The sequence below is a fragment of the Mesoplodon bidens genome, assembly GCF_964165515.1.
Source record: "Mesoplodon bidens genome assembly, chromosome: 8".
Lineage (NCBI taxonomy): Eukaryota > Metazoa > Chordata > Mammalia > Artiodactyla > Ziphiidae > Mesoplodon > Mesoplodon bidens.
Window position 1 is genome coordinate 80,882,386 of NC_138165.1, and position 13,462 is coordinate 80,895,847.

At 32.2% G+C, this 13,462-nt stretch overlaps 1 protein-coding gene across 9 annotated transcripts in view; it reads left to right on the forward strand.

Annotated features, from left to right (window-relative positions):
- The window catches only part of NBEAL1 (neurobeachin like 1), a 181,770-nt gene extending 168,778 nt beyond the window's left edge, over window positions 1–12,992 (forward strand). For 5 of the 9 annotated variants that reach the window (XM_081241717.1, XM_081241720.1, XM_081241718.1 and 2 more), the window contains 7 exons: window positions 805–914; window positions 1,355–1,527; window positions 2,828–2,922; window positions 6,207–6,323; window positions 6,687–6,848; window positions 7,493–7,641; window positions 9,567–9,861. In XM_081241717.1, the coding sequence (XP_081097843.1) occupies window positions 805–914; window positions 1,355–1,527; window positions 2,828–2,922; window positions 6,207–6,323; window positions 6,687–6,848; window positions 7,493–7,641; window positions 9,567–9,840 (1,080 nt within the window). In that variant the 3' untranslated portion in view covers window positions 9,841–9,861. Of the gene's footprint in view, window positions 1–804; window positions 915–1,354; window positions 1,528–2,827; window positions 2,923–6,206; window positions 6,324–6,686; window positions 6,849–7,492; window positions 7,642–9,566; window positions 9,862–12,632 lie in introns of those variants that run through there. The other 4 variants (XM_081241721.1, XM_081241722.1, XM_081241723.1 and 1 more) reach the window with 3 other exon arrangements.
- The last annotated feature ends 470 nt before the right edge of the window (window positions 12,993–13,462 follow it).

Sequence of the window (13,462 nt, forward strand, 5' to 3'; positions counted from 1 at the left end):
TTGCTTAGAAAAAACATCTAGAAAGATATACAAAAATAATAAGTCCTTTTTTTTTTTTCGGTACGTGGGCCTCTCTCACTGTTGTGGCCTCTCCTGTTGCAGAGCACAGGCTCCAGACACGCAGGCTCAGCGGCCATGGCTCACGGGCCCAGCCGCTCCGTGGCATGTGGGATCTTCCCAGACCGGGGCACGAACCCATGTCCCCTGCATCGGCAGGCGGACTCTCAACCACTGCGCCACCAGGGAAGCCCGATAATAAGTACTTTTGAGTGGCAGAATTCTTGTGATTTTTCAGTTTTAATACCTGTATATTTTTAAGTTATCTGAATTTGTTTTTGGTAATCTGTTACTTTTATCAAGGGAGAATAAAACTTTCCATTTTTTAATGCAAATATTCACTATTACTGTCCCTAATAAAGGGAGACCTTCTTAATAATTCTTCATAAGATCTACTTTTGATTTATGTTCTAAATGATAAGTATCTTATTTTTATGGTAAGACTTGATCCTTAATTTCTTCTGACTGCCAACTAATAGATGCTAGTAAACTTTGAGAAATTTTGAGGAAAATGATCTTACACTAAAGAAAGATACGTTAGGGCAGCTTTTCTTGTAGTAGGATAACAATGAGCTTTTTAACCATTTGAATTATTTTAAGACTTTCTTAATGAGTCTCATGTTTTAAATACACAATCCCACACTATTCCCTAAGTGACAGATGCTAACATCATGTGAGCATTTGGTTATTCTATGTCACTTTCTTTAATTTTCATTTAATGTTTGTCTTCATGTGTTTCTTTTCCAGATAACAGTAAGCATGAACTATGTTATTGGAACCCATGGATGGCTGCCTTATGACAGAAACATTTCTAATTACTTTACATTCATCAGGGATCAAACTGTGACAAATCCAAAGTAAGTAAGTGAACATTTAAAGCAAAACAGGTACAGCTAGTACCTTATTGCCAGGAAAAGCAAATAGATTAAACTTTCCAACTTCCAGTTTTCCTGATCCTGGCATACCCTGATCTTGTCCGCTTTGAGGCTATTTACAGAATTGACAGTCTTACTAAATTGGCTTTGAAAGTCAAGATTTAAATCTTTTCCACACCTTCACCAATCTCAACTTCTTTATACTTAACCCTTGAGACTATTTTGTTACATGTATTTTTGTTTAATGAATAATATAAGATTAATGTAGTATATGAATGTATTTATCACTTATTAATAGACATTTCGAAATGAACAGTTGAACAGACTTATTTTTTATTTCTTTTTGGAGAGATTAAAAGAATAGTTGATATCGGTCTCAGTGATCTTTTAAAGAAGAGTCTAATATTTAATTGTGTTTACAGAACTCAGCGTAGTATGAATGGACCTTTTGCTCCAGGGCTGGAGATCACTTCTAAGCTATTTATAGTATCACATGATGCGAAGTTGCTTTTTAGTGCTGGACACTGGGATAATAGCATTCAAGTGATGTCACTTACAAAAGGCAAAATTGTTTCACACAATATCAGACATATGGGTAAGCATTAACTTTTTTTCCCTGTAAAAAATTTTTTCTGTTTTTTTCCTAACCATAATAGTAGTACATACTTCTTATAAAAAGCATAAATTTTACCTTTGAAGCTAAGTGAACTTTTTGATAGAGTTGTGTTATGAATATTACATTCTTTCTTTAGGAGTGTCTAATGTATTTTGGTTATACTAAGCACCATATAAATTAAATACAGCTTCATAGTATCTGAAAGATGCTAGGCTAAGTCTGAAAAAATTGGTTGCTAGAATAAGAATTTTATGAAAAAATGGTAAAAAAAAATCTATCATAGTTGAATAAGAAATCAACTGTCCTATTCTTTAGTAGTAAAGCATGAGAGAGGTAAAATTGTTGAATATACTTTAACCAGGTGCTTCCTTTTTTTTTTTAACCTTTATCTATCTATCTATCTATCTACATATTTATTTTGGGCTGTGTTGGGTCTTAGTTGCAGCACATGGGATCTTTTGTTGCAGCACGCGGGCTCTTCATTGTGGCGTGCAGGCTTCTCTCTAGTTGTGGCGCGTGGGCTCCAGAGTGCGTGGGCTCTCTAGTTGCTGCGCATGGGCTTAGTTGCCCTGCGGCATGTGGTATCCTAGTTCCCCGATCAGGGATCGAACCGAGGTCCCCAACATTGGAAGGCGGATTCTTAACCACTGGACCACCAGGGAAGTCCCTAACCTGGTGTTTTTAGTGTCTCAGTCTTTTCAATATAAGAATAAAACATTGAGTAAATGTTTTCCTAATAAACCCGTTAGGGAAGGGGAATGGAGTCTGTTAGTAATTCTGCGCCAGTGACTCCCAAGGTGTCACTTAGCTCAGGTTTTTACAGTTTAGGAAAAACGTATTTTATATTGTGAATTTACAGTGTAATATGTACTGTTTTGGCTACGGACACATATTCTGTAGGATTGCAGTTCCAGGGGGAATAGAAGGTGAATGGGGATGAGAGAGTAAGGGAGCAGAGAAGCATATCAAAATTAAGTGGGGATCCATTTAAAAGCTACCTAATCTCCTGCCAAGGTTTTTGACAGGCATTCTCTTGCCTCATGTCTACTCTTCACCGTCAAAGAAGGGTGGCCTCAAAGAAAGCTCTCCTACATGATTTTAGTGCTGCTCCTTTTTTATGTCAGTCTTTCCCAGTGCTTTTCCAATGCCATTCCTACATTTCTCCCTGCTAGAACAAACTAATTTAGTAATAGTTTGAACATGACCTAAAATTGCCCTTATGATTCTGTTCCAGCCAAACTATGCCATTTCATTTTTTTTACATTCCTTTTTCTTACAGATATTGTGACTTGTTTAGCTACAGATTACTGTGGAATACATTTGATTTCTGGTTCCAGAGATACTACATGTATGGTATGGCAGATAACCCAACAGGTAGTCACTCATTTAAATACTCTTGGTTTAGATCAGAGATTCACCATGGGAATACTATTGAGATGTTCTAATAGAATAGTGAATTTTTCTCTTACATTGAATGATTATTTGAGCTCCTTTGCCTCCTTTTACCCCTCATTCTGTTCTGTCTTAATCACCACTTTTTTCCCTAGGTTTATTGTCTGATTCATGACCTTATATTACCTTCCAAAGATAGCTCCTTATTAACTTCTTCTAGGAAAACAATTATTTTTCTTGTCTTTGTTAGCATGATAATATTCCTATTTTCCTTTCAGGTGGAACTACTAGAAATTATAGATTTAGAATTTTCATCAACCTTATTGTGTACTCATGATAATGTTGGTGCAAGGAAGTGTCTTTTTTCTTTATGGCTTCTGGATTTTCTACCTTGCTTAGAAAAGTAAACAGGCGTTTTCTTACTCCAAGTTTATAAAAATATTATCTAAAATAGTTCTTGTAATACTTTTCTTGTTTTATTTTTTAAAATTTCAATCTTTAATCCATTTCTATATTTTATAATACAGAATATTTAATATTAGATATATAATTATGTAAAAAGTCATTTATGCCAGCATAAACGATAACCCACTAAATTGGATCTTTTTCTGTATTCCCCGTTCTTTTACATTTATCTATTTCTGTGTCAACACCAAAATGTTTTTACTTTAGTAGTTTAATATTTGGTAAGGCAAATCCCCTCTCACTGTGTTTCCTTTATTAACCACAGCTATTCTTATATGAATATTTATTCTTCTTTATGAACTTTAAAAATATTTTAACTATATCCTCCTCAGAAAGCTTCATTTTAGTCTTAATGAAATCATATTTAATTTATTTATTTATTTGGTATGGAGTGACATGTTTATAGTTATTCCTATCCAAAAATAGGAAATGTCTTTCCATATTTGTTTCAGGTCTTTTTTCAATGTCCTTTGATAATATTTTTTAATAATTTTTTTCCATTTAGATCCTGTACTTTGTTACATTTACTTTTAATTATCCTATTTTTATGACTGTTTCAGTGGGATTTTTAAATCATTTTTATTTGTAACTGACTATTGCTAGTAAAAAAAAAGCTATTGATTTCTATACAGTTGTCTTATATCTAATCAGTTTACCAAATCCTCTTATCTAGCTCTCATAATTATTAGTATTTCTTGGATTTTCTGAAAACAAGGTAGATATAAATTAATGTGTTCTGAAAATAATAGTGATTTTCTTTATCTTTTCCAATATACTAATTATTTCATTTTCTTACCCTCTTACATTATTAGCAAATATAATAAAGCAAGAAGATTATAGTGAGCCTCCGTGTCTTATGTCTGATTTTGATGAAATTACCTTCACTATTGTGCCATCTGGTATACTGTTTGCTGTTAGGTTTCACTAGGTTTTTTTAAATTTATTTTATTTCAGTAGTTATCTTCCTTCCTTTTTTTTTTTTTGGTAGGCCTTTAGTTTTAATAAAATTTCAATTTACAGAAAAGATACAAAGGTAGCACATTTTTGCCATTTGTCTTAGCATTCTCTCCCATTCTTTTTCTCAGTATCTTTTTTTTCTGAATATTTTAAAAGTTGGAAACTCTATGTTCCTTTACCCATAAACACTTCAGTGTGTATTTTCTAAGAACAAAGACCTTCTTATACATAGCCACAGTGCAGTTATCAAAACTGAAATACTTAACATTTATACAATACCGTTATCTAATCCATAGTCCAGGTTCTAATTTTGTCAATAGTCCTAATAATGTTTTTTACAGCTATTTTTCCCAGTTTCTCTTCCTTTTTTAATTTATAGTTTTACTTTTTTCTTAATGTAGTGTATTATGTTGACACTTCCTAGCTTTGAACCATCCTTGAATTTCTATAATAAACCCATATAATTCATGAGGTATAGTTATATTTAACTGCAGGATTTTATTTGCTAGTACTTTAGTTATTTCTTTACTTATAAGTGAAATAAATCTGTTTTTATTTTGTCTTTGCATGTTTAGTATTAAGATATGCAACCTTTATAAAATGAATTTGAGTCCATCTTCCTCTGTAACTTGAATTGATTAAATAATATAGGAATTACTTAATATTTAAAAATTAGATAGAGTGGACTAAGCACTCAGACTGATACTCTTTGAGGAAGGCAAATGTAACCCAAGTAATAGAGTGTCAGGGAGAATTCATTTACATTGTATAATGCTCATAGAAGGTTTGGGCATTTATCTATGATAATCATAAACCAAATACCATGGAAACTACTCAAACATTCTATCATTATATATCATAGAAAATACTGTATGAAACAAAGCACACTTAAAACAGATGAAGGAAACAAGTGCAGAGAGATTCCCTGCAATAAATTGTGCTATTAGAAGAATATAATAAGAATATCATTCAATAAAATAGGACCTCAAAGGTGAAATTATAAACTAGAATAATAAGATGAAAAGGGAGGTTGCAGATAATCAAGCTGAGACTAAAACCAATACCATTACAATTATAAATAAACCCAATGCAGAAGCATCAAGGAACAAATTTGATGTGACTGAAAATCAAATTATTAGCATGGAAGAAAGATTTAAAGTAAAGTGAATAGAAATGAAAAAACAGGGCTTCCCTGGTGGCGCAGTGGTTGAGAGTCTGCCTGCCGATGCAGGAGATGCGAGTTCGTGCCCCGGTCTGGGAAGATCCCACATGCCATGGAGCGGCTGGGCCCGTGAGCCATGGCCACTGAGCCTGCGCATCCGGAGCCTGTGCTCCGCAACGGGAGAGGCCACAACAGTGAGAGGCCCGCATACCACACAAAAAAAAAAAAAAAAAAAGAAAAAACAAAAGGATGAAAGCAATTAGAAAAAGAATGATAGCTATAGAAATCAAAGACAAGTCAGCATAAAGATAATTGATGTCCTTGAAATAAGGACTCCAATAAATGAAAAAAAGAAAGTATTCAGAGATGTAATAGAAGAAGTTTCTTTCAAGTAAAGGAAGAATAATTCTGTAGATGAAAAGGGTAAATAATATACCTGTTAAAACTAATCCAAAGCAATCAACTTTGAAACTCTTCAGATTAAGTTTTTGAGCTTGAAAAGATTGAGAATAATTTGAGAATCCAAGGAGAAACCCAAGAATGAGTACTTGTATGAGTAGACTTAGTGGTAAGAACTAGTTGCAATGTCAGTTTGTGATTAGACAGTTTAAATACAGTATAAACCTTTTTAAAGAAAATAGCGTACAAGAAAATTACCTTTGCTTTTCTATTTTTATATTAGGGAGGTGTTCCTGTGGGCCTAGCATCTAAACCGTTTCAGATTCTGTACGGACACACTGATGAGGTATTGAGTGTTGGCATCAGCACTGAGCTAGACATGGCAGTGTCAGGATCAAGGGTAAGATTTCACCTTTAAAAATACTGATTTCTTTATACAAATTCAGAGGCAATATTAATATTTAATTTTTTTTCTAGAAGAATTGGTAAAAGCATAGAAATTTTATACTGTGTTTGTCTTGAACTTTGCTAAAGTAGAAAAATACAGAAAAAAAGAGACTAGATTCTATTTGGGGATTTTACTGGTCTTAGTAGTTAAGGCTTGAAATTTCAAGATTGGTATTTTTCCTAAGGTATACATGTGTCCTTGGTAGAATAATCATTTTCTTAGTTCCTTTACCATATTTCTTTCTCTTGCTCAGTTTCTTTTCTTCTTTTTTGTTCTTCTTTTCTTTTCTCATTTTCTAATATTTTCTGTGTGTAGGATGGCACTGTGATTATACATACCATTCAGAAAGGTCAGTATATGCGGACTTTACGACCACCTTGTGAGAGTTCTCTGCTCTTGACCATTCCCAATTTGGCTATATCTTGGGAAGGACATATTGTCATCTACTCCAGCATTGAAGAAAGTACCACCCTCAAGGTATATAACAGTTTCATGCAGTAGGGCTAGACTATCTATAAGCTTGCCTTCTCCTTCCCACATTGTGTACGTATGAGGAGGCATTCTGAAGAAGGAAAGAACACCGTATTTTGAAAAGGATGTTTTCCTTTCATCATTCAATTTGTTCATTCCCTATCACAATATTAGCCTCATGTTTCAATTTGTTTTAGGGCTTTCTGTAGCCCTATATGACTTCAAAAATAATTTCTGATTATGTGGGACTTCATAAGCTTAGGTGGAAATTACAACTGAATTAAATTCTTTTTGCACAAGACAGGGTATAAATAAACTGTGAATTTTATATGTTTATTTCCTTTCGGTGATAAAGCCTTTTAAAAAATTAAGAGAACTTTTTTAGTTTTGTTTTAAGAATGTGGGTTTTGTTGGATGAGATTTTTAATTCTTTTGGAGAGGTGAGATTTTTAATTCTAAAGAAGAGGAGTACTTGTTTAATATTTATTTACTTAGCAATCTGATTGAAATCACTTTAACAATATTGTCTACCTACTTTCTCTTTAAGTATAACCATTTGTTTATTCCAAAATTTTAAACCCAGTCATCATTCTGTGATAGTCATAGTCTTAATTTGAGATCATTAAATTTTCTTCAACTAATCTTTGCAGGATAAGAATGCATTGCATTTGTTTTCTGTAAATGGCAAGTATCTACGGTCTCAAGTCCTGAAGGAACAAGTATCAGATATATGTGTAATTGGAGAGCACATTGTCATGGGCAGCTTACAAGGATTCCTGTCCATAAGAGATCTCCACAGGTAAATAATAAGAATTATTAAAGTATCACTTAGGAAAAGATGGTAGTATTTTCAGCCCAGAGAGAGTAAAATCTGTAATCTAAGATTTCTAATCTTTCTGTTTATCATTTATTATGAACATGTCTTTTTTGGCAACTATGAAAAAAATTGGGGAAGATGAAGTATTTCTGGGTTGGTAAATGAAATATAGATGTACATTTTAAAAATGCAGAAAATTTTATGTTGTGTACATCTTACCACAATTAAAACAGTTTTTTTTAAATAGCCAGAAAAATTTTTTTTCATAGTGCCAAGCCTGGATTATGGATTTGGAAATTTGTACAATTATAGTTTGAATTTCTAGAAACTAAAGTTACATTTAAAAAAATTTTTTTAATTGTGCTAAAATAAATTATTTTTAAGGCTAGCATATCTGTTCATGATTTTGTATGTCTGTGTTTAAAATTGGTGAGGAATCTTTTGTTATTTCACCCAGTGAAGGAAAAGATGTTTGGAAAATGGATATGTTTTTAAGTTTGGTATTCTTCATTTTTACCAACTTATATATACAAAGCACTGTTATTCCCTGCATGCCCAAATACATTCTTTTCTTCTCATTTAAAAAACTTACTGTGACATATTTATACTCCTCAAAGTATCTTGGCCCCTCCCAAAGCCCTTTTTTTCTGAATCATTTCCTGATCCAGAGTGTTCTCTTGTTACATTCATATCAGAATCACTTCTGTACCAACATCACTTCCCTGTTTTTGTATTTTCCTTCTCATTTTTGTCATTCTTTCTCATGTGGTAGAGCACTGAGGCCACATTTCAGTAACGTCTTTCCAACATTTTGTATTACAACCCTAATCTTAGGGTATTGTGAGGAGAATCCCAAATTAGAAAAAACTTAATGGAATCTTTTAGCAGGTTAGTCTAGACCATAGTAGTATGTACATCCTAAGATTCTTCATTCTCTAATCATAAAAGCTGTGAGCAAAACGAAATTGAGCTATTTGTAATGAGGTGGATAGACCTAGAGTCTGTCATACAGAGTGAAGTAAGTCAGAAAGAGAAAGACAAATACCGTATGCTAACACATATATATGGAATTTAAGAAAAAAAAATGTCATGAAGAACCTAGGGGTAAAACAGGAATAAAGACACAGACCTACTTGAGAATGGACTTGAGGATATGGGGAGGGAGAAGGGTAAGCTGTGACAAAGCGAGAGAGAGAGGCATGGACATATATACACTACCAAACGTAAGGTAGATAGCTAGTGGGAAGCAGCCGCAGAGCACAGGGAGATCAGCTCGGTGCTTTGTGACCGCCTGGAGGGGTGGGATAGGGAGAGTGGGAGGGAGGGAGACGCAAGAGGGAAGGGATATGGGAACAGATGTATATGTATAACTGATTCACTTTGTTATAAAGCAGAAACTAACACACCACTGTGAAGCAATTATACTCCAATAAAGTTGTAAAAAAAAAAAGAAAAAAAGCTGTGAGCATTTTTCATAATGGGGTGTTATATTTTATATCATATTATATTTTAAAATATTTTATATTGTATATTACATCTTTTAAGACAAAGCAAATATACCAATTTTATTTAACTTATCCCCCACCAACACACACTTTTTGAGCTTTTGCCCTTTATCCAACTTTCGCTCATTAATCAACAAGGTGAAAATCATTTCGTGAGAGCACATATATATGGTTAGAAGGCAAACAGATGTTGGAAATAGAAAAAAAAATCTATTAAGTATTTTAAGTAATGCTATAAATGTGGGCTTTTGTGTCACTCAGGTTTTCTGAACTTAAGTTCCCACATCTGTAAAATTAGAATGCAGAATTAGATGATCATTAAGTTATCTTCCAGGTATAAAATTCTGTGAATCCATTGTATATCCATGTAATTATGTGTGTGTGTTTTTTTATCTCTTCTAGTTTGAATCTCAGCATCAACCCATTAGCCATGCGATCACCTATCCACTGTGTTTATGTAACCAAAGAATATAGCCATATTCTTGTAGGATTAGAAGATGGCAAATTGATTGTCGTGGGTGTTGGCAAGCCAGCTGAGGTAAAACCTAGCATCAAGAATTTAGTTTCCCGTACTGTTGGGGATTCCTTTGGTTCTTTATTCCAGCTGAATCAGAAGTCTCCATTATGGATAAACAAATTGAAAAACAAATTTGATTTTTCAAACTACAGTAAATGAAAGGGGATAAAGCTAGTATTCAAGAGTGATGTTTATATTATATTATTGAAATCACATATTTAACAGTTTATAACTCTATATGAAGAAGAAAGTTCTTTTATTCTGTTTTTCCAAATCTAGATCTTAGACCACATACTCGAATTTTTAATACATAAAAGCATTTATAAAAAATTAAATATAGACTCAAACAACAAAACTACTTACTTTATTATTATTATTTTGTTAATTTGCCCATGCTATGCAGCTTGCGGGATCTTAGTTCCCCGACCAGGGATCAAACCCGGGCCCAGGCAGTGAAAACACTGAGTCCTAACCACTGGACTGCCAGGGAATTCCCCAAACTATATACTTACTTTAATTTCAACAAATATTCAGCATGATTGTATGTCACTTGTACTTTTGTAAAAGCATCATTTTTTTTTAACTTGGAACTACAAATATCCCCATATAAATGTGCTAATTCTCAGTGAATTTCCTGTAGTTCCTATAAATTTATTTGCCAGTGGTTTATTAATTACTGAATATTCAGATATAAATGTAACACTGTTCTTAAGAAAACTTAGTGGCTATACTCCAAGTAATCTAGTGATTCTTCTAGAAAATTTATTTTGTTACATAGACTAATATTTAAGCATTATAAATTTTTATTGATATCATTGGTCTTTTCTGAGAAATCTAAAATATGACCTCTGTAGGGGTTATTTCAAGAGAAGACATTACTGAATAACATACTATCAGTAGTTATAATAAATCTATTACAGATCATAGGAACCTTTTTTAAAAGTAAATATTTAAAGATTTTGTTAGTCCTTATAGTCTTTTTCAGGATATTATTTTAACAAGAGAGGTCTTATTAAATTAAAGCGATTGGGACTTCCCTGGTGGTCCAGTGGTTAAGACTTCACCTTCCGGTGTAGGAGTGTGGGTTCGATCCCTGGTCGGGGAACTAAGATCCCATGTGCCTCCTGGCCAAAAAACAAAACCTAAAACAGAAGCAATATTGTGACAAATTCAATAAAGACTTTTAAAAAATGGTCCACATCAAAAAATCTTAAAAAAGAAAAATTAAAGTGATTGCAACAACATTTAGTTTCAGATGTAATGGTTCCCCAAATAATGTCAGCAAATCTGTATCTTGATATTTCACTTATATTTAAAGCATTTTAAGCTTTTTACATTCAGTAGTAGAGTTTCTTGATTAATATATTTCCCAAGTAAAGATTTCCCTTCTGTCCTCTGCTAATGTGATGATTACTTGAGAACTCTGCTTAGACATTACTCTCTGAGTATGTTTCACTTTCTGTGGTTTACTCAAGTGCCCTTAAATTTGCCTGCCCTCCAACTTAGGTAATTTGTTAAGTTTACAATTTTACTGAATTTTAAAAAAGTGAAATGACATTATGTGCACACATTAAAAAAAAATTGATTGGAAAAAAAATACCTAAGTAGCTTCATTTCATAGGCCTAAATCAGTGTTTTGTAATAATTACCAAATAAGTTTTTGGTCCTCATTGAAAGATTTATGTATAGTCTACAACACATAGAATTTGAATTGTATATAGATTTTGAATAAAAGTATTTTTTATCTTTTTATATCTTTGTAAAATACATTTTCCATTGGCTGAATTATGGATCTACTTTAGTAATAAATAATCTAATTGAGTACTCAGAATTTTGCATAATTATTAAATACAACTTTATGTGAACGTGTAGAAATTAAATAGATCAATAGTTATGAAAAGAGTTCTATTTCAACATCTATTTTTATCTAAAATATCAAAATCTTGATGAATGTATATTTTTAAATCATGTATCAGTTTTACATATTATACTGTCAGTATAAAATCCATATTTATAAATTAGATGTTAAAGTGGAACTAGATTAATGGAAATAATGGTTTTGGAAATACATCTGGAAATGAAAATGCAAAGCAAACATACCAAAGTGTCTTTGCCTGAGGCTTATCTTTTATCGCTCCAATAAATGGACCCTAGAAAAGTAACCATTAAAAAGGGAAGCAGATGAAGCACCATTAAAAAGTAGATTGCTCTTGGGAAAGTAATTCCAACAAATCATACGGTTAGACTGAGAAATGTTTCCCATGTGGAGTTTTGTTGCCCTATGTAGAAGTATAAGCACTTTTAGAGGGGCATTAACCTACTGATTCAATTAATTTTGATTAATAATTGTTATATGCTGAGAAGTGTGCTAGGTGATAAAAAATTTAATGGTGGAAAAATGTGATTCTTACCTTCAAAGAGCTTATGCTATTCTAATTTTCTAAATTACTTATCACGCTATTGTTAAAGATGTGTTTACATTCTTAGATCAAACTATTTAAAAGTTACTTTCTTTTCATCAAAATGTTATTTTACTTTCTTCTTATCATTGTGATTGTCATTAATAGTACTGCAAATATAAGAGGAGAAAATTCCCCAAAACTATGTGTCTTGTTGCCTGATTAAGTATAATTTGAGAAGATTATTTTAATGAAGTGAAATGTAGTTTTGTAAATATATAAAGTAAGGGAGTCTTGTAATTTTGATATAAGTGGCACATTTAATTTAAAAATTTGTATGTTGGTATTAGATCTTTCTCAACTAAAAGACAATCAATGAAGAAAAGCCTTTAATTATTATTAATTATCATTAAAATGTTAATGATTCTGCTAACAAAACCTATTTCTTGTACATTCTACAGAATCATTGTCTTGTATATCAATTTCATTTATTCTTTTTTTTTTCTTTCTTAATAACATCTCTTCTTCATTTTTCTGGATTACTTTAAACAGATGCGCTCAGGTCAGCTTTCTCGAAAATTGTGGGGCTCTAGCAAGCGGCTCAGCCAGATTTCAGCTGGAGAGACTGAGTATAATCCTCAAGATTCCAAGTGATTGTTATTTCTTCCTTCTGTCATGGATAACTGAAATTTGATTTATTGCTTTGTCACTTTAATCTGTGACAGATTAAATGTGACATTAAATCACTTTAATGTCACGTCTCTCAACTATCTTAAATGTTTCAGGGCTGTTATCCCTGAAAATCATTTAGGGATTACCAAAATTTGGTATTGTATGTGTATAAAATCATAGGTTATATTATTATTATCCACTAAAAAAATTTCTGGTTAACATCACTGAATCTATCTTATTAACTAATTCTTGGTCTACACTAAGATGAATTTGAGAAAATACATTTGATTAGGTTTAGTAGTTTATTCCTAAAGATCATTATATCCATTTAAAAAAATAAACTTCTAAAAATAAAGAAGCTAAATTCAATTTGCTTATTCTAAACAGCAAAAGTTGAGGTATTTCTAATAAAAGAGTAGCAATAATGGGACAGTTGAGAGATATGGCTTTTAATACATTCTTTAGTTAATCATTCTCCTATTTACTGAATAAATCATCCTAAATACATCAATTTTATTTTGGAACCTCTGATTGGAGGTAATATTTTAAAAGCATCTGTTGCATACTTGGATTTTTAAAACTCAGTATAAATTACAGGTTTTCATGATAAGGTGAAAGCAAGACTTTTGAAACTGGTACATTGGCTCATCTCACTACTACTTAGCATAGTACTAATGAGAATTTATTGCAATGTATTATTATCCTTAAAT